This window comes from Manis javanica, chromosome 9, assembly GCF_040802235.1.
Source record: "Manis javanica isolate MJ-LG chromosome 9, MJ_LKY, whole genome shotgun sequence".
Taxonomy (NCBI): domain Eukaryota; kingdom Metazoa; phylum Chordata; class Mammalia; order Pholidota; family Manidae; genus Manis; species Manis javanica.
Genome location: NC_133164.1, coordinates 79,889,617 through 79,915,966, shown reverse-complemented (window position 1 = coordinate 79,915,966; position 26,350 = coordinate 79,889,617). Strand labels below are relative to the sequence as shown.

At 38.5% G+C, this 26,350-nt stretch overlaps 1 protein-coding gene across 3 annotated transcripts in view; it reads right to left on the bottom strand.

Moving 5' to 3' along the window:
• The window catches only part of LAMA1 (laminin subunit alpha 1), a 147,324-nt gene that overhangs the window by 74,532 nt on the left and 46,442 nt on the right, over window positions 1-26,350 (bottom strand). For all 3 annotated transcript variants that reach the window (XM_037008353.2, XM_037008354.2, XM_037008355.2), the window contains exons 6-16: window positions 23,893-23,982; window positions 22,888-23,005; window positions 21,794-21,972; window positions 21,011-21,116; window positions 18,960-19,120; window positions 17,551-17,691; window positions 16,181-16,354; window positions 14,646-14,747; window positions 13,490-13,701; window positions 6,907-7,018; window positions 4,270-4,380 (exon numbers count right to left, since the gene is read on the bottom strand). In XM_037008353.2, coding sequence (XP_036864248.2) covers window positions 4,270-4,380; window positions 6,907-7,018; window positions 13,490-13,701; window positions 14,646-14,747; window positions 16,181-16,354; window positions 17,551-17,691; window positions 18,960-19,120; window positions 21,011-21,116; window positions 21,794-21,972; window positions 22,888-23,005; window positions 23,893-23,982 — 1,506 coding nt within the window. The remainder of the gene's footprint in view (window positions 1-4,269; window positions 4,381-6,906; window positions 7,019-13,489; window positions 13,702-14,645; window positions 14,748-16,180; window positions 16,355-17,550; window positions 17,692-18,959; window positions 19,121-21,010; window positions 21,117-21,793; window positions 21,973-22,887; window positions 23,006-23,892; window positions 23,983-26,350) is intronic.

The following is a 26,350-nucleotide window of genomic DNA, read 5'->3' as shown; positions in this document are numbered from 1 at the left end:
AAAAAAAAAGACAATGCTAAAACAAGTCACCAAACTGTTATGTGAGGGAGGAGAGGTTGCCATATTGACTATTGAAAATGTAAGTTGTATAAAAGGGATGTGTAAGAACTTTCACTCCCGACCATGGTGGGCTAAGTGGTACCAGATTTGGTACTCTTCCTGTAGGAAACAGCTGGGAAACTAGAACAAAACATATCAGACAACTCTTCTCAGACCCTGGACAACAGAGTGTGCAGGTGTGTGATCCCTGAGAGAAGGGAGACAATGGGATGAGTCCTTGGAACTGCATGTCTTTCTGCTGGCGACACATGCCAAGCTGGGGTAGGGGAGAGTTATGGAGACAGAGGTCAGAATCTGGGGAAGCTGAAACCACTGGAATTTGGGCCAGGGAATGGAGCTTCATAGAGTAAGATTATAGTACAGGGCTGCATGCCAACCAATTAGGCATGGAGGAAGTGCTGGGACTAGAGACCTATCCTTTTGCAAACATCACAGTAAGTACTGGTTGGGCAAAACCCATCAATGACTGCTAAGTCAAGTGGGAATTTCAATAAGGAATAGGATACTTGCAGGCTCTTAGTGTCTCCCTCGGACTGCTTAGTAATGGCAAAAGAAAAGAGTAGTAAATATATAGTGGAGAACTTGACCAACACCTGGCCTGTGTAACTGGAATTAACACAGATGAGGGGTGCTGGACATTGTGGACTTTCACATGCAGTGCTCTGAGAAAGACACGGCACTGCTAATGAGGTAGCCTGGCCTGAAAGGTATAGCCTGAATCTAGTTACGGGAAAAAAAAAAGAGAAGAACCCCAAATAAGGGGCGTTTTATATATTCTATGATTCATTTTAAGGAAACTAAAGAGACATGATAATAAAATGCAATTCTCAATCCCAGATGGGGGCCTATAATGGGGGGAAAGTGTTATAGAGGACATAATGAAGTCAATTATGAAGTTGAAAAATAGATGGTAAATTAGAAAATTAGAGTATCAGTGTTAAATGTATTGATGTTGATAACAATTTATAAAGGAGAAACTCCTTATTCTTAGGATATACACAGAAGTATTTGGTGATAAATGGACATAGCATATGCAATTTATTCTCAAACAGTTTAGAAAAAAATGCTATGATTAGGTAATGAGAATAATAAAGCAAACAGAGAAAATGTTAACAGTAAGTAAATCTGAATACACTATTCTTATTCCTATGACTTTTGTATTAACAAAATTATTTCCAAATAAGGTGTTTTTTAAATGGGGGATAATACCTAGGAGATATAAGAAGCCAAAAACAAAAAAAAAACAAAACAAATATGATGACAACCAGGAGAAAAATCTAAAAAGCAAGCAGAAAAAAGACATAACACACAAGAATCATGTTGATAATAATTACTACTGACTTTTCATCTGAGATGATGAAAGCCATAAGCAAACAGAACAACTTTCAAGTACTGAAAGGAAAATATGTGAAAACATCTTTCAAAATAAAAGGCAAAAGAAAGTCTTTTTCAGATAAGCAAAAGATGGGAGAATGTGTCAGCAAGAGACATTCTCTGTGTCTGAAAAAGATTCAGGTGACACGTTGCTGATCCTCAGACAACATTTTGGTAGCACATCTTAGACTCAGTGTTTTTTTCTCCCCATCCCCCATATGACCTTGATTTTGGTAATAAAGCCAAACAAAAATGCAACTGGCCTTTGTAAATAGCCACATGTATTACATGAATTAACTAGCTTCATTAAAATATATTTGATTATGCTTGCTTGCAAATGTCTATGATATACTTTCTTTGCTCAAAGGGCCAGATAGAGTTTTTTTCTCACTGGAAAAACTATTAGGTAGTTTACTGAAAAACCTGGTGAGGGTGTGTTTCAGTGTCTCCTCAGGCGTGTGCTGCCATCCTGTTAAGTGATCATGTTAGTTGGTGGATCTGGTTCATGAAGGCATGAAAAAGCTCATCTCCCTAGAATGGAAAAACTTCTCTTGATTGGAAAAAGAAAAACGTGAAGGCCAGAGACCTCCACAACTGCACATTAGGCTCCTTTCTTGCAAGAGAAAGGTGCTGGTTTCTCCCTGGGATACAAGCAGAAAGCTCAGAGGAGAATAGGACCAAGGTAAACCATGGCCTTTGAGTGGTAATGATGTATCCATGTGGGTTCACCAGCTGTAACAAATGCACCACCCTGTTGGGGATGTGGATCATGTGAGAGGCCTTAGATGTAGGAGGCCAGGGCAGGGGATGTATGGGAACTCTCTGAATCTTCCCCTCAATTTTGCTGTAACTAAAACTACTCTTAAAAAATAGTCCTGAAAAAGAACAGATGCACTAAATACAACTGGAACCCTCTCTTTAATAAACTGTATGTAAGGAGTTAGCTCCTATAAGCTAGATAGCTATGTACAAGGCCAAAAGCTATAAACAGAAGGAAGAGTTAGAAGGTTTCTTTAAAATAGAAGAAAAGCAAAGTTAGACTAAGGAGATAAATGATGCTACCGAGTTTCTCTATTTCCTTAAATTTCAATCTGGCTTTCTATTATTTTTGCCTGTCAAACATTACTTAGAAAGGAAAAATAATAACTTTATAACAGAAAAAGCTGGCAGAGTCCACCTTATCTGGGTGAGTCAGGCTCACTTTCTTAGGAAGAAGACAGTGGCATTGCACACCCCTGGCAGCACGCACTGAGAGGGCACATCACCTCCAAGTCTTCTTGCTGAAAATGCATAACCTAATCCTGGTCGTAAGAGAACAGACTTCTGGAGAATGTCCAGCCCTCTTCAAAAGAGCCACAGTCATGAAAGACAAGGAAAGGCTGAGCAACTGTCAGACTGAAAGAGGCAAGGCCACGAAATGCAGTGTGGGATCCTGGGTTTGATGTTGGAAAATAAAAAGGGACATGAATGAAAAGCAAATGAAATCTGAATGATGTCTCTAGTGCTGTTGATTGGATTGCACCAGTGTTAATTTCTTTGATACCTATATCATGATTATTAACTGTACTATGATAACATCATGGGAAGCACAGGGAAGGTTACACAGTAACTCTCTATATGATTTTTGTGAATATTCTGTAAATCTAATATTTCCAAAAAAAATTTAAATTATAAAAATTGTTATCTATTGTAATTAGACCTTTAAGGCCAGCTTTAAGGCAAATACTCGTTCTGTGTACCTGTACCTAAAGCCAGAGGTATCACAACCACGACCTGCCGACCACCTCCCAAGTGCTGGCAGAGGCCTCTGAAAGGCTGGTTTTGAGAACCCAAACGGCAAAGGGAGAGACATTTTTAAAAATCAACAACCTCATCAAGCCGTGAGAAGCTGTGTGCCTGAGAGATGGAGTGCAAACCGTCATTTCACGGTTTCTGCAGACACTTCCTTTATAGAACAAATGAACCGGAAACCAAATGAAGACTTTACTTACAAGAATCAAGAAAAATAAGGCACTAGGGAGAATAAGCAACCCATGGCATCATGCCAAGATCTTCTCTGTTGGTCTGATAATTTTCCGTAGCCCTATAACTCAATCAACATCTTTTGGGAGGAGTATGACCATTTCCTTGTACAGTGAATAGGCTTCAGCTGATTAACACATGTATTTTCTCCAAATCTGTGCAGTGAATCCATTAGAACTCTGGAGTGTGGCCTGGATTCCAGGCATAAGATCCTAAAAGAATTCCTCATTGAAGTTAAAAAACAAGTCTTGCCCTGTATCTGCCCCAAAGTTCATTCTCAAGATAAACTACATATTTGTTAAGTCCTGTTTCAATTCATATTGCATGAAAGAGGTACTTGTTTGAAGAGTTTATTCTAGCTAACAACTATAACGTATTACATACTGTGCCAAGAGGAATGATTATTAGAAGTTTTATTATTTCTCTTATTATATACTATGTAATGTAATGTTAAAAAATAGTAGGACTTTCATTTAAAAGACACACCCTAATCAGTGAACATTTCTGCCTTTCCATTCTTTTATAATCTTGCAAAGTAAATAATTAGTTTTCATTGTTTGGATAAAAAATCTGCAATGAAATTACATATTTCTTTTCCATTATCACCAAAACAACTTTTTTATTAAAGAAAGGGTAAAAAGCAGGAAACTTCTTTTTTAATGACATGCACTTAAATCTACAAATTTCCTTTGGGGTCTGTAAGGGCAGGGATATTCTGCTGTGGAGAAAGCATTTCTTAAAAATCATTTCTGTGTAGCAGATGGCTTTGGGATGGGTAGGAGGGGGCATTCAAGGTTTAAGCAGTAGACTCACAAAGCAAACGCCATGAATATCACACTCAGCTGCATGGCCGTGGCATTCACAGGGTTGACAAATTCCTCCAAAGAGTATTCCATCCACACGGTAGTAGCCAGGGAGGCAGGACTGTAAAAGAACGACAGTGGCCCAAGCTGGTGAAGGCCACTTTGCACATTACACAGATCATCTTGTTTCCCATACATTGGAAACCCAACTTGCTCAATTTTCCATGAGAATTCAAGCTTCTTTCTTTCCTCTCTGTTTTTTTTTGCCAAATATCTTTACTGAGGTATCACTTACATGCTATAAAATGCACCCATTTCAAGGGTACAATTCAATGATTTTTTTAGTAAACTTACCAAGATGTGCAACCACCACCATAACCTAGCTGCCTGTTTCTTTTTTAAATTGAAGTATAGTTGATATACAATATTACATTGGTTTCAAGAAATCAACAAAAAGTTTGACAGTTATCTACTATATTAGATGTGCCCTCCAACTAGTGCAGTTACTATTTGTCAACATAGGAAGATGTTACAGTATTACTGACTACTATTCTCTGGGCTGGATTTTCATCCCTGTGGCTAATCTATATTATGATTGAGATTTTATGCCTCTTTATCCCCTTCACCTATTTCACCCACCCACCTCATCCTCCCCCATCTACACATTTCCTCCCCCATGCTTCATTTCTTTTTAAAGCTAAAAATATGCACACAAAACTTAATGGCTATACGATGAGTCAGCATATACTCTAGCGGTGTTCCACTGCAATACATAACACTCAGCCATTTAACCAGTATTTCAATAAAAAGGACTTTTTCTCTTAACTTTATTTTTCTTTTGCTTAAAATGCGTTACATGTTGCCATCAAAGTGTTCAAGTAGGTCGGTGTCCAACTACATCAGTTGAATGGAGCTAACGTTACAGTGCACTTCCTGTGGGCTAAGTGTGGATAGGCCACGTGGGCATTCAAGGACGCCCCTCTGACAGTGAGGAGCAGGGACGACCCACTCAGACACAGTAATTCATTTAATCCTCACAATAACCCTGAGAAAATTCTGTCTATTTCATAGACGTGGGATCTGGAACACAGAGCACTTTGATACGGTGCATGCTGTGCCATTGGAATGACTCCAAGTCAGATGTGTGCACATTCAAGGCTCACATCCACGGGGCTGCCCAGGGCTGCGGCCACATGAACTCGGAGGCCAGCACAATTCCACGGTGGCATGAGAGGTGGTGTGGATTGCTTTTTAATTCTTATAAAAACTCTTGAGAGTATTTTGTTTATACAAATAATGTATTTGCATTATAATGCATTATAAATGCATTCATTCCCACTGACCTTGTGCAAGTCCCCTAGTGCCTCCACAAAGGCCCTCAGGGACAGCAGCCCCGAGTGGGCAGCTGCTGGGGGTCAGGGTGGCTGCTACCATGTTGTTAAGAATGCCATTCCTGACCAATAGCTGTCTGCCTCTTTAAGTTACCTTCTGAGTGAGTTTGATGAAAGAATGAGTCCTTCTATGGAGCAGACTTGGAAATGTGTAGCGCGTTCCTCATGCTTGCTGAGCCATCATGCCATTCACACAGCAGTTTCCCTCTGCAGCCCTCTGCTCCCTGCTGCCCCTCCTGTCTAGCTGGCTCCACTTTCGACTTCTGTGATTCCCCTGCTTTACCTGTCAACTCTTCTATTTCCACATCCCACACACTAGCCTTAGGGGCACTCATCCACCAAGCACTATATAATTAGGACCGACAAACATTTCCTGGGCCTAAAAAATAAATGTTTGAGATCTTAAAAAAGTCCATTAATTCAAAAAAACCCTGAAAAATATTTAAAATAGAATTAGAAATATTTAATTAAATATCTATAGCATTAGGTCAACTTTATCAACTACAAAGTTGGTAATTGATAAAGATTCATAAAAGCAATTATAGGGTAAAGGTTCACTTTGTAAAAATGATTTCCAAGAAATCACAATGACTTATGTTCATAAGCACTGTCACTCATGAACACAGGAGAGGCAGGATCATGTGGTGGCAAACAGCACAGGTGAAGTTCAAGTCCTGATACGACCACTTTCTAGCTCTTTCCTATGGAAAGAGGTTAAGATAGTGCCAAACACATAGAAAATTCTCAGTAGGAGAGAGTTGTTATGAATATTATGTCCAAATAATTTCAAAATATATTTCAAAATGTTTTTAGCAACACATTACTTTTATTGATGATTGCCAAGTGAATATTCATTTACTTCACACCTAAGCAAGAGCCAGGGATGATAAAAAGCCTCAGAACAGAGCTGTGTTGTCTAAAACTTTTCAGTTTGCATGTTGGTGATTTGTAAATGTTCAAATACAATTGAATTCAATCTTCCTTAGAAATGCAAAATGCACTATGAGCATCACAGCTCTCTTGTTGAATAAGGCAGGAGAGCAGGCCTAAGTCAGTGCATTTCCTGGTGCCCAGTCCACCTGGAAGAGGCACCAGATTCCTTTAAACAATTCAACTTCCGATATTCTTAGATCTTTCAAAGTCTGAAACAAACATTGGGTTCTATAGCTATAATTCAGATGTGGGTAATTACATCATCTTCAAAGCACTTTTTCCCTCTTTGGAAAAAACAAAAACAGGCACATAGGGAGTCCTACCTCACAGGAGATCCCTGCATAGCCGTGGGGACATTCACAGTGCTCCACCTCAGTGGCCAGGGCCAGGTCTATAACGTTAGGGCTAGCTGTGTCCAGAGAGACAGAATCCAGCCTACAAATAGACAGGCATCATTACATGACTTAAACCCTCACAAACAACATCTAACACCTTGATGAAGATGGATTCTTAAAACACGATTTAATCAAACAAAATGTTGATATGAATTTTGTAAGAAACTAAAGATTTTCACAAAAATATGCTTTCTAGGAACTGTCATTATTCCCCGAAAACACATCAACATTTGGTGCAAAGACGAGCTATAGCCCAGTCAACTGCAGGAAAGGTCTGATGTGCATTCTGGGTTGAAGCACTTCAAAAAAATGAATCCATCCAATCTTCTTATCTCTAATACAGAGATTGCCCTTCAGTGTATAATTCTGTATTTGCTTTAGCTGCATCCAACACACATGCTTAGCCTGGCATTGCCAGAAATTGACCTTTTCAAAGTAATAAAATGACTAAGGATGGAACCATTAACTTCAATAGACTGTAAAATCTAAGACCATAAACATCAGAGCCTGAAAACCAGATGAACATAGCCAAGACAGCTGCCAACTCATCATGCATTTCTCAGAAAACCACCCTGACAGTTTCTGATCATGACACCAAGTCTATCTCCTACTAGATAGATGAACAACTATTCTTAGATCTTCAATAAAATTATAGCAATAAAAAATAGTTTAAAGATAGCCACTTCCATTAAATGTGTCCTGAAAATAATCAAGTAAAATCTATCAAGCTTAAAATATATAATAAAGGAGATTAAAGATGGCAGTGGGAGAAGAGCGATAGAGGCTTCCTCTTAGAACTGCATACAATTCAAAAATATACTTGGTGCAACTAAGCTTGAGAGAGCAACAGGAAAGAGGACTGTGATAGACTGCATACATCCGGAGAAAAGAGCAGACCTCATGGAACAGAGTAACGTACCAAAGCTGTGGCCTGGCGAGATCCAAGCCCTTCCCCCACCCCAGCTCACTGGTGGGAGGAAGAGAAACGGAGTGGGGAGGGACTGGAAGGCCTGGGACTGCTGAATACCTAGGTCTGGAGATCTGCTCTGGGAGCACAAACCTACATTTCATGGTGCTTTCATGATACTCGCATGATTACGGGGTTGGAAAGCTAATACAGGCAGAATTCCTAGAAAGACTGAGATTTCAGCCGCTTGTGGAAAGCAGGGATCCACATCCAGCTGCTCTGGGATAAAAGCTTATACCTGTGTGACCGGTCCACTGGCTCAGGCAGTGGAGACATGCATAGCAGCTGGGAAGCAGGAAACAGCTCTTTCCTCCCCCCAGGCACCAGTACCGCTCCCCTGCGACCCCCAACATTGCTTCAGGGGCTGAGAAGCTCCAGAGTAGAGCTTCTGGACACTACAGGGCACCATATACAATATGAAACGCCAAAGGAACCTGGTCCAAAGTAAAATTAATATAACTCCAGAGAAAGATTTAAATGACATGGACCTTGTGACTCTTCCTGAAAGGGAGTTCAAAATAAAAATCATCAACACTAATGGAGATACAGAAAGACATCCAAGAACTCAGGAATGAATTCTGGTTGGAGATCCAATCGTTGAAGAGCATAATGGAGGGTATTAAAAGCAGGCTGGATATGGTGGAGAAGATGATAAATGAAATAGAAACTAGAGAAGAGGAATACAAAGAAGCTGAGGCACGGAGAGAAAAAAGGATCTCTAAAAATGGAAGAATATTGAGAGAACTCTGTGACCAATCCAAGTGGAACAATATTTGCATTATAGGGATACCAAAAGAAGAAGAGAGAGAGAAAGGGATAGAAAGTGTCTTTGAGGAGGTAGTTGCTGAAAACTTCCCCAATCAGGGGAAGGAGATAGTTTCTCAGGCCATGAAGATCCACAGATCTCCCAACACAAGGGACCCAAGGAAGACAACACCAAGACACATAGTAATTAAAATGGGAAAGATCAAGGATAAGGACAGACTGTTAAAAGCAGCCAGAGAGAGAAGTAAGATCACATACAAAGGAAAGCCCATCAGGCTAACATCAGAGTTCTCAACATAAACTTTACAGGCCAGAAGGGAGTGGCATGATGTATTTGATGCAATGAAGCAGAAGGGCCTGGAACCAAGATTACTTTATCCAGCAAAATTATCACTTAAATTTGAAGGAGGGATTAAACATTTACAGATAAGCAAAAGCTGAGAAAATTTACCTCCCACAAACCATCTCTATAGTCTATTTTGGAGGGACTGCTATAGATGGAAGTGTTGCTAAGGTTTAATAGCTATCACCAGAGGTAATAAAACCACAGTAAAGAAAGTAGAACAGCTAATTACTAAGCAAATGCAAAATTAAATTAAATATCCCCAAAGTCAATCAAGGGATAGACAATGAATACAGAATATGATACCTAATATACAAAGAATGGAGGAGGAAGTAAAAGGAGGAGAAAAAGAAAAGAACCTTTAGATTGTGTTTGTAACAGCATATTAAGTGAGTTAAGTTAGACACTTAGATAGTAAGGAAGTTAACCTTGAACCGTTGGTAACCACAAATCTAAAGCCTGCAATGGCATAAGTACGTGCCTATCGATTATCACCCTAAATGTAAATGGACTGAATGCACCAATCAAAAGACATAGAGTCACTGAATGGATAAAAAAACAAGACCCATCTATATGATGCCTATAAGAGACTCACTTTAAATCCAAAGACATACACAGACTAAAAGTGAAGGGATGAAAAAAGATATTTCATGCAAGTAAAAGAGAGAAAAAAGCAGGAGTTGCAGTACTTGTATCAGACAAAATAGACTTCAAAACAAAGAAAGTTAACAAGAGACAAAGAAGGAGATTACATAATGATAAAGGGGTCAATCCAACAAGAAGATATAACCATTATAAATATCTATGCTCCCAACACTGGAGCACCCACATATGTGAAACAAATACTAACAGAAATAAAAGGTGAAATAGAATGCAATGCATTTATTCTAGGAGACTTCAACACTCCACTCACTCTGAAGGACAGATCAACAGATGGACCTAACAGAAATCTACAGAACTCTACACCCAAAAGCAGCAGAATACATTCTTCTCAAGAGCACATGGAACATTTTCAAGAATAGATCATATGTTAGGCCACAAAAAGAGTCTCAGTAAATTCAAAAAGATTTAAATTGTACCAACTAGTTTCTCAGACAACAAGGGTATGAAACTAGAAATAAATTACGCAAAGAAAATGAAAAATCCCACAAACACATAGAGGCTTCACAACATGCTCCTAAATAACCAATGGATCAATGACCAAATAAAAACAGAGATCAAGCAATATATGGAGACAAATGACAACAATAATTCAACACCACAAAATCTGTGGGACGCAGCCAAGGCTGTGCTAAGAGGAAAGTATATTGCAATACAGGCCTACCTCAAGAAAGAACAATCCCATATAAGCAGTCTAAACTCACAATAAATGAAACTAGAGAAAGAACAACAAATGAGGCCCAAAGTCAGTAGAAGGAGGCACATAATAAAGATTAGAGCAGAAATAAATAAAATTGAGAAGAATAAACAATAGAAAGAATCAATGAAAGTAAGAGCTGGTTCTTTGAGAAAATAAACAAAATATATAAGCCCCCAGCCAGACTTATCAAGAAAAAAAGAGAGTCTACACACATAAACAGAATCAGAAATGAGAAAGGAAAAATCACTACAGACACCACAGAAATACAAAGAATTATTAGAGAATACTATGAAAAAGTATATGCTAACAAACTGGATAACCTAGAAGAAATTGACAACTTTCTAGAAAAATACAACCTTCTAAGGCTGACCAAGGAAGAAACAGAAAATCTGAAGAGACCAATTATCAGCAAAGAAATCGAACTGGTAATCAAAAACATACCTAAGAACAAAACACCTGGACCAGATGGTTTCACCACTGAATTTTATCAAATATTTAGTGAAGACCTAATACCCATTCTCCTTAAAGTTTTCCAAAAAACAGAAGAGGAAGGAATACTTCCAAACTCATTCTATGAAGCCAGCATCACTCTAATACCAAAACCAGGCAAAGACACCACAAAAAAGAAAATTACAGACTACTATCCCTGATGAACATAGATGCAAAAATACTCAACAAAATATTAGCAAACCATATTAAAAAATACATCAAAAAGATCATCCATTTATTTATTCCAGGGATGCAAGGATGGTACAATATTAAAAAATCCATCATCATCCAACGCATCAATAAAAAGGACAAAAAACCAAATGATCATCTCCATAGACACTGAAAAAGCATTTGACAAAATTCAACATCCATTCGTGATAAAAACTGTCAGCAAAATGGGTATAGAGGGCAAGTACCTCAACATAATACAGGCCATATATGACAAACCCACAGCCAAGATTATACTTAACAGCAAGAAGCTGAAAGCTTTTCCTTTAAAATCGGGAACAAGACAAGGATGCCCACTCTCCCCACTTCTATTCAACATAGTTCTGGAGGTCCTAGCCACGGCAATCAGACATCACAAAGAAATAAAAGGCATCCAAATTGGCAAGGAAGAAGTTAAACTGTCCCTGTTTGCAGGTGACATGATATTGTACAAAAGAAATCCTAAAGAATCCACTCCAAAACTACTAGATCTAATATCTGAATTCAACAAAGTTGCAGGATATAAAATTAATACACAGAAATCTGTGGCATTCCTATACACTAACAATGAACTAGCAGAGGGAGAAATCAGGAAAACAATTCCATTCACAATTGCATCAAAAAGAATAAAATACCTAGGAATAAACCTAACCAAGGAAGTGAAAGATCTATATTCTGAAAACTACAAGACACTCATGAGAGAAATTAAAGAAGATATCAATAAATGGAAACACATTCCATGCTCATGGATAGGAAGAATTAATATTGTCAAAATGGCCATCCTGCCTAAAGCAATCTATAGAGTCATTGCAATTCCTATCAAAATACCAACAGCATTCAATGAACTAGAGAAAATCATCCTAAAATTCATATGGAACCACAAAAGACCTCGAATAGCCAAAGCAATTCTGAGAAGGAAGAATAAAGCAGGGGGAATTACGCCCCTTTTGCTGGCAAAAGTTGAAAACAGCTACATGCAAGAGAATGAAACTGGATTATTGCCTAACCCCATAGACAAAAGTAAACTTGTAATGGATGAAAGACCTGAATGTAAGTCATGAAACCATAAAACTCTTAGAAGACAACATAGGCAAAAGTCTCCTGAATATGAGCATGAGCAACTTCTTCCTGAACGCATCTCCTCGAGCAAGGGAATCAAAGCAAAAATGAACACATGGGACTACGTCAAACTAAAAAGTTTCTGCACGGCAAAGGACACCATCAACAACAAAAAGGCATCCTACAGTATGGGAGAATATATTTGTAAATGACATATCTGACAAGGGCTTAACATCCAAAATATATAAAGAATTTAGATGCCTGAACACCCAAAAAGCAAATAACCCAATTAAAAAATGGGCAGAGGATATAAAGAGGCAGTTCTCCAAAGAAGAAATTCAGATGGCCAACAAACACATGAAAAGATGCTCCACATCACTAATCATCGGGAAATGCAAATTAAAACCACAATGAGATATCACCTCACACCAGTAAGGATGGCCAACAGAGAAAAGACTAAGAACAACAAATGCTGGTGAGGATGTGGAGAAAGGGGAACCCACCCAAACACTGCTGGTGGGAATGTAAGCTAGTTCAACCATTGTGGAAAGCAATATGGAGGTTCCTCAAAAAACTAGAAATAGAAATACCATTTGACCCAGGAATCCCACTCCTTGGAATTTACCCAAAGAATACAACTTCTCAGATTCAAAAAGACATATGCACCCATATGTTTATTGCAGCAGTTTTTACAATAGCCAAGATATGAAAGCAATCTAAGTGTCCATCAGTAGATGAATGGATGAAGAAGATGTGGTACATATACACAATGGAATATTATTCAGCCATAAGAAACAAATCCTACCATTTGCAACAACATGCATGGAGCTGGAGGACATTATGCTCAGTGAAATAAGCCAGGTGGAGAAACAAAAATGCCAAATGATTTCCCTCATTTGTGGAGTGTAACAGTGAAGCAAAACTGAAGGAACAAAATGGCAGCAGACTCAGAGACTCCAAGTAGGGACTAGTGGTTACCAAATGGGAGGGGTGTGGGAGGACGGGTGGGGAGGAAGGGAGAAGGGGACTGAAGAGTATTATGTTTAGTACACGTGGTGTGGGGGATCACGGGGAGAACAGTGTAGCACAGAGAAGGCACACAGTGGATCTGTGGCATCTCACACACTGATGGACGGTGACTGCATTTGGGTATGGGTGGGGACTTGATAAGATGGGTAAATGTAGTAACCACATTGTTTTTTCATGTGAAACCTTCATAAGAGTGTATATCAATCATACCTTAATAAAAAATTTTAAATAAATAAATAAAGATAAGATCAAAATGCCACTTGCACAGGTTTTTCCTCCTGCCGATACACACCTGTAAAGGGCCTTTTCTGCAGAATGGTAGTTGGCTCTGATCAAGAGATGTGTCACGTTGGCAAGGACAGTCATCAGCCGGTCTCGATCTACCTCCCTTTTGCTATTAAAATCTCGGAAGTTCTCAGGCACAAGCCTAACCATGTTAAAGTACTCTTCGTAGGGTTGCAATGACAGGCCCTCAGCCCGGGTGCTTATAATGAGTCCATTTCCCTAACATTTAAAGACAAAAGGAAATAGTCATAATTCAGTTTTGTGATCTAAACACAAAAGCAAATTTTGTATTCAGCACCGTGTTTTTTCTCTTCTGCTCAGGTTCTTCAGGCAAACTTGTAATGGTGCCTAATACTCTTGGTCTCAGATGATCAGAGAAAAGAGGTTTTCTTGTATTTCTCTCAGAGGGATTCAGACAATAAAATGTAAAGACCATGTCCTTTGCTGGGATCTTAGGAAAGAAACAACATGTATTTGCCCAGTTTTCCTTAAAGAAACCACTGTGACACCCCTAATCTTTAAATGGACAACAAAAATAGGAAAAGTATGTAAATCTACTTCTTGCTTTTCATAAAATTGCTATTAACAAAGATGATTTACCTTACATGGTTTCTACCTGCTGCAGGTTGGAGGGGGAGGTACAGGTGATTAAAGATGATTAAGAGGAATGCAAACACTGCAGCCAAGACCCCAAAGGGGTTTCTTACCCCCTTGGGAATCCTTCAGGGTGAGGCTGAACTGGGTCTTTTTGTGATGGGGGATCAGGGAGTGAGGATTCAGGGATAGCAACAGTGGTTGAGGATAAAAATGGCAACCCATCAGATGTCCCCAGACTGCTGAGCACTGCTGCCTGATCGTTCATGTAGGAGGCAATAGCAGGAGGGAAGGAGGGGCTCAGAGGGATGCTGGCTCCCTTGTAAATGTGAAAATATGGTCAGCTGCAGGATCAAGGGAGGGGCAGCCTGTGCCACCCTAGGCAACTCCCGAAATGGGCCCAAAACCAGAATTCTCACACTCCGTCCCCATGGGTGTCCAGGCCAGGCAAAGTGCTGCAGAATGGCCACATGGCATGAGCTCCCTGCTACTACAGCCCACTATGGGCCATAAAACTGTCACCCACTAAGCCTTCCAGCTCTCTAGTAAAATACCGTGAAAACAATTACCTTAATGATAACATCAGCGTGAGAGATGAGATCAGTGCCCAATGCCTCCACTGGAATATCGTAAGACACCGTGTACTTCAAGAATCCACCAAATGCAGTCAGCTGAAACATTTAAGTGAGCATGAAAACCAAGGGGAAAAGGAGCACATCCCCTCATAAGAGGAAGTGGTTGCTTGGATCCTTCTGGAAACAACTAGGCTGGAAGACGTCTGAGTAGCCACAATATGTAAGGAAGTGCACATGAAAGCCAGTGAAAAGAAAGCATGATATATGTATATTTTGTTCAACTGCTATTACCAAAATGCAGGATATTATTTAGATGCACAGAAAGAAGATGTACTCCTCCTTAGAGACTCCAAGGTAAATCAGTATAAACTTCTGTTAATCACACAACAGACATTTATTTTACTTAATTACTCTGGTGGAAGGGGAGTTTGATCCACGGCTACAACCTCAACATTTTGATGTCACTGTCCTGCATGTAGGAGAAGAGTAAGGAGCATGTTTGACCAGCAAAAAGAACCAAAGGTCTTTCTTCCTGGGCAGATCCTTTAATGTCTATAGGAGAATGTGTTTCTGACAGATGTACTGCAATAATGCAATGTTCAAGACCCAATCTTTATGCCATAAAAGTGGAGAGGTGATCTTAAGAGAATAACCTTTGGTGATAAGATCACATTGTAAATAGTATGCATCTTCTAGGGTTATAATTTGATGGGAAATATAACCATTCTCAAAAATAAACACTACTTAAACATATACAAAATGCATTATAAAATTAAAATATTACCAACAAATTAAATCAAACCTTGCTAAGCTACAAGATCTTCGTTACTATGAAACCCGCCCTTATTTTAAAATAAACCAAATGCATGGCTAAGGTGAGCAGGGGTTATAGTTGAGCTAGATTCCACTAAATGTATTTTCAGATCAATCAGCATATGGAGAGAAGTGGCATTATTGGTGGGGAGGGATGGAACCGACTTTGAAGGGAAAAAATCATATTCACCATATCCTCACTTTGTTCAATCACCTTTTGTATGTTCTTAAAATGGAAAGTTTTCCATCTGTTCTTCAGTGTGAACTTTACATGAGAAACAGTCCGTCGTGCTAAGGGAACTGGCACAAGGCCCCTGAGTGCTTCCTCTGTGCCCGGCCCTCCGCTAAGCTACGGGGGCCGAGACAATCATACAGCCCACTAAGCAATCAGGGATGTGACGGCCACTTCACAAAGGCCCACGTACTCCAGGAACCCAGAGGAAAGTAAGACAGTCTGCCAGGGGAGAAGCAGGCAAGACTTCATACAGCAGACCCCCCAGGGCGGATGGGCCAAGAAGAGAAGTTCTCATTTTAATGATATTAATAAACTCAAGCAAGGATAAAAAAGACCATGTGAGTCAGGTGTAAGTAAACATTCTTTGATCCTCTATCAAACACTCAATTGACCAATAACACTACTTAACATGCAATAAAAGTTTTTCTTAATGTACTCTGAGGTCTTGTCCAGGTGTCATTACATTCAGCAATGGCTTTACCTTATTCCCCAGGTAGGCCTCTGGGGCTGACCAGTAATACGTGGAAGTCAGCCTCTGCATGACTGCGGAGTTGTTGACCGTGATCTGATGGCGCCCATCCAGTGCATCCTGCTGAGATGGGATCTTATTTGAATTGATCAAGTCCATGACCAGCCACCCAGACATATCTTTCACCTTAAAAATAAGATAGAAGGATTTCTGAATATGAACTAGAAGCTACCATAGATTCACCCAGTCCAGCGCCAATATCGTGACAATGGAGAGAGATTGAGAAAGTTTAGCTGGGGTAGAGTTAATACACTGTGGCCACAGGACCCCATGGCCTGTGACCCTTCTGCTTGTCAAAGAGCCGGGAAAACCTGAGAATGAGGTACACAGCCCCCAGATCCCAATCAATTATAAGCAAAATTGTAAAGGCCACAGACACATATTATAGATTTTTTTAAAAAAGCAAAGACCTTTATAAATGTACTGAATAAAATGTCTTTTGCTAACTCTGATTTCTTCATTACTGCCTCTTGCTTTTTTACACAAAAGACAAAAAATAATGTATAAAAGTAACCTCTAGATCCTATCCTCCCAATTTGTCCCCTACACAGAGATGACAAATGATCACCCCAGCACTCTGACCACAGGAGCTCATCTTCAGGTTCAGATGGGAACTCCCTACCTCCCCCAGGTCCCTCTCACTCCTCACCAGCTTGATGGTGGCAGAGGAAGGGACAGGAAGAGGAGTCAGTAACTAGCCCCCTCACCCACTTCTCCCCTGCTGAAGTCAGGTGTCCTGAGAGGGCGTGTGGGGAGGAGGGGTGGTTACCCTGGGTAAGCCTTGCCCCCTACAGCTTCTCCCTGGCCTCCAGCCATCACACTCTGTCCACTCCTAGTCACCAATTACACATCAGAACTCCGTCTTTCAGAAACAACTGGGGATACCTTGCCTACCCTCGTAATCCCTGTGCCACTTGCTATTGTTGCCACCAATTCCAGCTTCTTGAGGCCAGAACATTCTGCATGACCCACGTCCTGGTGTGTTTCCTGGGCTGAGACCTACATGGAGCAGGTGGGGTGAGATCTGACTCCAGAACTCAATGCATTTCCCTACAGAAGAAATCTAGGCATGACACGTTCTGCAAGACCATGATAGCCTATTGCTTGGATAGGAAATTGTCTGCAGGAACAAACACATGATCTAGGAAGAAACTTCAGTGACTCTTTAGGAGTGGGCTGCCTCTGGGCTATGCCAATGTCACAGGAGAGGACAAGAGCGGTGTTACAGAGAAAGTGAGCCTCGTCACCTCGTAACATAGTCCCACAGAGCTCATTTGAGGTGGTGTACTTATTACACCCTGGCTTGGGGAAGGTGCCCGCACCTGACCGATGGGCCAAGAAAGGCTGTCGCAGACATCAGAGACGCCAAAGCAGAAGCATTCGGAGCAGCCCTGGGGGTTTCTTTCCTTCAAGTCATAGAATCCCGACTTGCAGCGATCACAATTCTTCCCCTCAACATTTTCCTGCAAGTTGGAATTAAACAATAGCTTCTGAAAGCAATGTGTCTTGGGTAGAGGGAATAAAATGACTAACATGGCATTAACAAGAAAGGTGTTTAGTGATCCAGAGAAACAGGTAAATAAATAGTGGCTCAAAGTAAATGTCAAGCTAGTGAAGTCAATATTCCCAGAATAGATACCTAGAAATAATTATCATTTGAATATGTAGTCAACTGTGAGGCTAGGAAACTTGGAGCTTGGTTATTACAGTTGACCTTTGAACCACACAGGTTTGAACTGTGTGGGTCTCCTTATATGCAGATTTTTGCAATAAATATACTGGAAAAAATTTTGGAGATTTGTGAAAATTTGAAAAGAAATGCTCTCTTTTCTCTAGCTTACTTTATGTTAAGAATGCTGTATATTAATACATGTGACTTAAAATATGTGTTGACTGTTACCAGTAAGCTTCTAGTCAACAGTAGGCTATTAGAGTTAAGTTTTTGAGAAGTCAAAAGTCACATGTAGCTTTTAGACCGCACTGGGGGTTGGTACCCCTAACCCCTGAATTGTTCAAGGGTCAGCTGTATATCAAAATGGTTTTTTGTACTGTTCTGTTTTAAATCTTCTGTTTCTATTGATCTTTCAAGAATTTTAAGATCTGAAGAGGGCTGTATAATTGTCTTATTAATAAATGCTCAAGATAATTTTCAGCCAAATATAATATGTGCCTAAGACTCTGCTTACATGGGAATAAGCACATAAGATACAACATGTGATGTGAAGTCCCACCAACCACGAGGGAAATGGTCATGAATATCAGATAGCCAAATAAAACACTTCCCTGGTATCCAATTCATGCACTTCTTATTATTTTCCAACTCCTTTTAAAGAGAAACCCCGAGTAACATATGTACCTTCAATTAATATTCTTAGAAATTCAGTATTTACCTGGTTCTCCTCTAAACATAAAGCTGGAAAAGAATGTTGTAGAGGAGTTAATAGCCAAGGGCTAAGACATGTAGTATTTGATTTCATCTAGAAAGTCACAGAAATACTTCTGGAATATATGTCCATTGTCCAGAAGGCACCAGAAAAGCAAACCAGACACCCGTCTACGTGTAAAGACACATACTGTGACCAACTCTCTGTGACATGACATCATGCTTCTCAGGAAGAGGCATGTGGGGAGTTCTGCTTAAAAAGAACTGATTGCCTGAGCCAATGGGATGTGCTCCTTTCTCAGGAAACCTCAAAGGAACCTCGCAGATGGCTGTGACCTCCCTGCGTACCTTACAGAGACAAGGCTCTGAGCATGGGTCCTCGTTCACGCTGCCAGCCCGACTGCAGGCACAGCTGACACAGGCTGGGTAACCCTTATAGCCAAACTGGCAGTGATTGCATTTTTCTCCTGCATAGCCTTGTTTGCATGGACACTGACCTGGCCACTTCCCTGGGAAGAAAAGAATGGCAATGACCCAACAGGAAGGCAGAAAAGGTTTACAGCAGGCATTAGCGAATTAGATGAAATATTTTAGGCTTTTTGGCCAAAATGTTTCTATTGTAACTACTCAACTCTGCCACTATTGCTTGAAAGCAGCCACACATAATACAAAAGCAGATGGGCACAGCAATAAAACTTAATTTACAAAAACAGGCAGTGTACCACATATGGCTCATGGACCACAGTTTGTCAACCTCTGGCTTAAAGAAAGAAAACAGAGATGAAATGCAGAGGCTGGTGGGAATGTAAAATGGTGCTGCGACTTTGGAAAACAATTTGTCATTTCAAAATGTTTTGTGTAGAGTTACAATATAATCCAGCAATTCTCCTAAGCATTTATCCAAGAAAAATGAAAACATACATATAAAAAAAACCTTATACATGAATGTCTGTAGCAGCACTATTCATAATAGCCAAAAGGGGAAAAAACGGAAATGTTCATCAACTTAAGAATAGATATACACAATGTGGTATATACATACAATGGAGTATTATTCAGCAGGAATAAACAGCTGAGGTACTGATACATCCTACAACATGGATGAGCCTTGAAAACATTATGCTAAGTGAAAGAAGCCAGTCACAAAAGACCATATCATATAGTTCTATTTATATGAAATGTACAGAACAACAAATCTATATAGCTAAAATAAATTAATGGCTGCTTAGGGCTGGGTGGGGCAAGGGTGGGGAGAAATGGGGAGTGATGGTCAAAGGGTAAGAGTTTTTTAATGGGGTAATGAAAATGTTCTAATATTAGATTGTGGTGAAGATTGTGCCCATGAATATACTAAAACACACTGACTTGGCGCTTTAAATGGGTGGACTCCAGGGTAGTGAATTATATCACATGACAAAGTCATTTTTTTAAAACACAGGGCAAATGGTAGAGGGCAATAAGCACCATCCTCTCTTTTTAATGTCAACTCTGAAACTTTCTAGTTGTGTAACCTCAGCCAGATTTCTTAACTGAGCTAGTTTCCTTGCCTATAAAATGTGTTAACTGATTTCTATCTGCTGTGGATGAAAGGGTAATTGTCATTGTAAGCATCCTCATCCTCATTATCATCCCTACTACCATTCACATGTAAGAATTGATTCACTTGTGTAATTTACCCTCCACATTTCCAGGGTCCCCCCACCCTAAGTTGGTACATCTTGTCAATAATCCATCTTAACTGCTAGTGACTGAAAATTTGATGGGGTCACAAGTCTCTGAACACAAGTCTTTCATGGGGTCACAGTCTCCTTCTCAGAAAATTCTGGTATTTACAAGTCCATCTGCCAGTTTTTAAAACAGAAGGAACACTGACATTTACAAAGTTAACTGGAGAATTGTTTGCCTTATGAGATGATGCACACAAAAGCCTTTCTAGTATCTTCTAAGAGCTAAATAGGGTGATTGCTATTTACTGTGTTCCACATAGGGCTTTAAGCTGAGCCTGAATTCTTCTTTCATCAAATGCTCAATTAGCTGCTCAAATGTCCTTTCATCACCCCCACATGGCCACCTTCACATCCTATCTCCTTCCAATCAAGATTCCTAATTTTGCTTGATACCCAAGGCATTTACTCTGCCTGGAGTTACATTACACAAACCCTTGTTTGTTCAGTGTCTGCCTGTGGGCAGGAACTTTGACCTTCTTGTTCAAGTATATATGCCTGGGTCCTAGAAAACTGCCTGATACAGAGTAGGTGCTCAATAAATATTTTGTGAACCAAAGAATCAATACAGAATCACATTATCAATTGCTACACAATGGTAATGATTCCACTAGGTACAAATCTCCCACCAAAAAAAAATCAATTACAAGCAAAAAAAATGAATCAAGCACTTACCTTTGTGTAAGTCAGAATGGAGATCATCCTTAATACAGACAGAGCCGAGGGACCCCCAAGGGTCACAGTCACAGGGACGACAAGGGTCATTCTCATAAGGAGACACCTGAAAAGCAGAGTTTGTCCTGGATGATCTTACAAGAGAATAGCAATGAGAGTAACTATACAACGATCACACCAATGGCACGGTTTTGGCTTTTTATTCGAGATGTGACTACTGTAGTGATTTTGTGAACCCAGGGGTTGTGGGTCTCAGGAGGAGAAGGTGAGCTCAAGCTGAAAAGCCCCAGACATTATTTTGATTATGACAGCAGGGAGTATCATTAGCAAAGTAAAATCCTTTCCCATTACTACTGGGTCCCTGGCCTGCCTTGCTCTGCTATTTCTTGGAGCCATATGTAAGCATCACCTATGACCGCAGCACCACAGGGAGCTGTGTGACAGCTACTTACCAACTGGGGCTTGACTGAGCACTCCCTGTGGGCAAGCTGCTTGGTCACCGGCTAACTCCTCACATTCACCATTACTATCACAAAACCCTGGCACTATACAGCTAAAGGGCCCTGAACCCAAGTTAAATAACAATGAATGAACACCCTACTCTGAGCAAGAAAACAAGACAGAGTAGGAAATTAATATTTGAAGACCACTGCTAACATAGTAAGAATATAAAGGAACTATTACAGAAGGAAATGAGTCATGATACTGAGGTTGACACTTGACAAATTCTCTCTTCCACCTTGGGAGGACAATGAAGCTGGGCTGTAGAGAAGAAACACTTACTTTGTGCGGTCTATAATATCCATCAATACAGGTTTCACAATTGATTCCCATGGTGTTCTGCAGGCAATTTGTGCACACCCCGCCTCCTTTGAACTGTCCCGCAGTATTCAAACTTCTCTTCTGATTTGCTACACTTTCATCATAGTAACAGTCTTTGGCTTTATTGTGACAATTACATTCTAGGAGAATTTTAACATCTCAATTAATACATTTATATCCTATATAAAGAAAGCCCTTCCCTCCCTAAGTAAGTTCTATGACTATAAATTAGAATTCCAGAATAAGCAATTTTAATAGGATATGAGCAGTCTTACAGAGGACAACTTGAAGTAGCTATCAAAATTTTAAATATGCATACCCATTTGACCCCTCAATCTGTCTTCTGGGATTATATCCTGCAGAAGTACATGCATACTTCTGAATGACATGCATAGGGTTAACGATTGTATCACTGCTGGTGTTAACAAAAGACTAATAACAACCAAAATATCCATGGATAGGTAGCTGTTGTAATTATGTTACATTTATATACTGGAATTCAGTGCTACTGATCTTTAAAAAAGCATTTTATAATGCTAACATGGAAAGATTATTGAGATATATTGTTAAATATAAAAGCAATGTGTAGAATGACACATGTAATATGTCAGGTTCTGTGTTTAAACTCTATTAGGGGTAGGAATATTTTAATACATCCTTTATTTGCATAAAAATTTCAGAAAGAACACACGAGGACATAATAAAAAGTGGGAAGGATGGAGACAGAGTGGAAATAATGTTTTTCACTACATACTTTATATATATTGTTAGATGTTGAAATCTTGTGAATATGTTGTCCACTTAAAAATTAAATTCAAATTAATAATGAATAAATAAAAATATGGGAAGAAGAACTTTAGATAAAGCAGCAAATCTATAAAAGTTCTGTAGGCTTTAATATCTTACATTGTATTAAGGTAATCTGTAGCTTCAGGAATTATTTGAATATCTAAGAAAAGAAGCTATGTATTAATTACAAATGTTAAGTCATCATAAAGTTAAAAACATTAAAAGGTGAGAAAAAACTGCATTCTTCCAGTTCCCAGTGGACTTACGTTCACATGTGTTACCAGAAGAAATGGTTCCGGGCCTCCAGGGCTGCTGATGGTACCCGGGACAACACGTACTGCAGCTCTCTCCGCAGGTGTTATGTTCACACTGACACTGTAGTTTCTAGACAATAAGGAACACAAATTTGCATCCAAAAATCTACCTGTACATATTTTTTAAATTTTATTTTTAAAGGAACCTATCATAGTCAAACATATAGCAAGACTGTATGAGTAAGGATATATACCTATTATAAAACAAACTGGCATTTCACTTTTAGAAAAAATATATACATATGACCTGGTTACAAGTAGAAGTGAGAAAGAATAAAGCAAAACTACAATATGGGTTAACCAAGAAAAACTTTTCAAAAAAGATGCATTGACTTTAAGGGTTTATAAGCTTCTATTAATGACTTTCTTGATATTCATCTATATAGTTTTCAGCATCAATAAGAGAAAAGTCTTATTTAAGAGTTAAAGAATAACAAAGCTGGGGAAAAAATAAGCAACTCGATATAATTCACTTAAAAGAAAAAAAAGATGTCAAGTTCACTTAATATTATACTAAAACAGATGAGCTTCATTTATCTTGATTTAATACCTTGAAAAAGGTAGAAAATAGGAGGGGAATCCACTTAAAAAACTATAACCAATATGTATTTTATACATTTACATATGTTTTTTGTTTGTCCATCTTATAGAGAGAAGAGATTCCAAATTTAAGGCCCTTGAACGTTACACTTTAAAATGGTCAAAACGGTAAATTTTCTTTTATGTATATTTTATCACAAAAATTGCATAGTAAAGGTTTAATTAGAAATATACCCTCCCAAAAAACAAAATAAAATTGTTCAAAAATGTGAAGTTCATTAAATCATCTGACAATCTTTTTTGGCAGCATGATTTTATACCTTTCAACATTTGCCTTGAGTAACAAAAAGCAATGCAAACACTATAGCTGTAACTTCTGTTTTGATGTTTAGTAAAATGCATAATACCAGGACTCACCTTTGTAGTTTCATCCCACGGGCAGCTGCTAGCATGGCCATAACAAACACACATTCCTCCAACAGAAATGTCTTTGATTGAATAGTAATACTATGGAAAAAGAAAGTTATGGAAAAAATTAAAACCTCTTGTATTTCAGTGAAGAAAAAATCTTGCTGTGGTAATATCTTGTTGCTATTGAGAATCTAAAAAATAATTATGTATCCATTTCAAATTATATTACATGCACAAAGAAGCCTTGTGTTCACTGAGGGATGGGAGAAAAAGGTGAAGGGGATAATGAGGTACAAATCTCCAATCATAAAATAAATAGGTCACAGAGATGAAAAATATAGTGTAGGAAATACAGTCAATAGTATTGTAATTACATTTTATGGTGGCAAATGGTCACAACACTTATTGTGGTGAGCAGTTTGTGATTCACGTAATTGTCAGATCACCATGTTGTAAACCTGAAACCAATATAACACTGTAAATCAACTATACTTCAATAAAAAAGAATTCTTAAAATAAATAAAGTTCAAATTAGCTCTTCAACAGAAACCAGGGAAATCTAAAGGAATTTCTCAACTTGGCTGCAGCTTAAGCCATGGCATTTGTATTCAAAACCCATGCTACTGAACAACTTAAAAAACAGTACTGAATACAGAACTATAAATTGGAAAAAGCTTATGACCAATGTGATATCTCCCAGGAAGACAAAGTTAGTTTAAAACACAAAAATCAATAAATGTAAATCACCATTTTAACAGAATAAAAGAGAAAAACCATCTGATCATTTCAATAGATGCACAAAATACAGAAGTCAACACCTTTCATTAAAGAAAAAAAAATTCAGCAAACCAGTAGATGAGAATGTCCTCTGCCTAATAAAGGGCATCTGTGAAAAACTTAGAGCTAACAGGGAAAGATTAAGTGCTTTCTTCTTAAAATCAGCTCCCACCATTTCTGTTCAACATTTTGTGAGAGGTGCCAGCCAGCCCAATAATGCAAGAAAAAGGAAATTGAGGGCATCCAGAATGCATAATAAAACTGAACTGTCCTTTTTGTGTAGATGACATTATTATGTACACAGAAAATTCTACAAAAAACCTACTAGAAATAATAGGTGAATTTATCAATGTCTCAATACACAAAATCAATCAATAAAAATGAATTGCATTTCTCTATGCTAGCAATGAGCAAATGGAAAATAAAATTTAGAAAGCAATCTATTAACAAGCAAATCTATTAACATAGTAACATGCAAAAATGTAAAATATTTAAGAATAAATTGAGCAAAAGATGTACAAATAAATAAAAAACAAAACATTGCCAAGAAGAATTAAAGAAGACCCTGATGAGTGGAGAGATAAACCATGTTCATGGATTGGATTATCCAATATTATCAAAATGTTTTCCACAATTCTTCCCAAACTGATGTATTGAATCCATATTTCAATGGACTTCCAATGAAAACCTTAGTAGTTTTTTTTTTTGGCAGAATTAACAAACTGATTCTAAAATTTATAAGGAAACACAATGAAACTATTATACCCAAAACAATCTTGAAATATAATTGAGTTGGACCACTATAGTGCCTGATTTCAAGATTGACTATAAAGCTATGGTAATTGAGAAAGTTCGTTATTGGCATAAATATAGACAAATAGAAAAATGGAATAGTACAGAGTCCAGAAATAGGCCCAAAATAATAAAATCAAATAATTTTCAACAGAACAACAAAAAAGTTCAATGGGGGAAAGTATTTTCAAGAAATGGTACTGTAACAATTTTATATGTATGTGGGAGGAAAAAAAGAACCTTGGTTTCCACCTCACACCAAACACAACAATTAATTTCAAATGGTAATAGAGGTAAAAGCTAAAACTATAAAAGTACCAGATGAAAGCATAGCATAATAGCTTTGTAAATTGGGATAAAATATTTTTCAGAAAGGACATAGAAATCATTAACTGTAAAAGAAAATGTGATAAATTGGACTTCAACAGAATTAACCTCAAATGTCATAGTTAGGAAAGTGAATAAGCAAGTTCCAGATAGAAGATATCTGCAATATAGACATAGTTGAAAAGGAACTTGTATACAAAATATAGAAAGATATTCTTTAATTCAGTAATAAGGAGGCAGTTAACCAATTTAAAAATGGACAAAAATATTTGATCAGATACCAATCAGCACCTGCTCAACTTTTGTCATCAGGACAATACAAATTGATACCACAAGAAGATGCCACCATCTTGCACATTAAAAAGCTGACATGAAGATGACTGACAAGTTAAATCTGTCACTGTGTCTGGCACACCAGAACTCTCATATGCTGGTCTATAAAATGGTACAACTACTTTTCATAAAGATCAGCAATTCTTAAAAAAAAGCTACCCTGTAATCAGTAATTCCACTCCTGATATATCTAAGAGATTTAAAACTGTCCATACTAACCTTATATATTTATTAT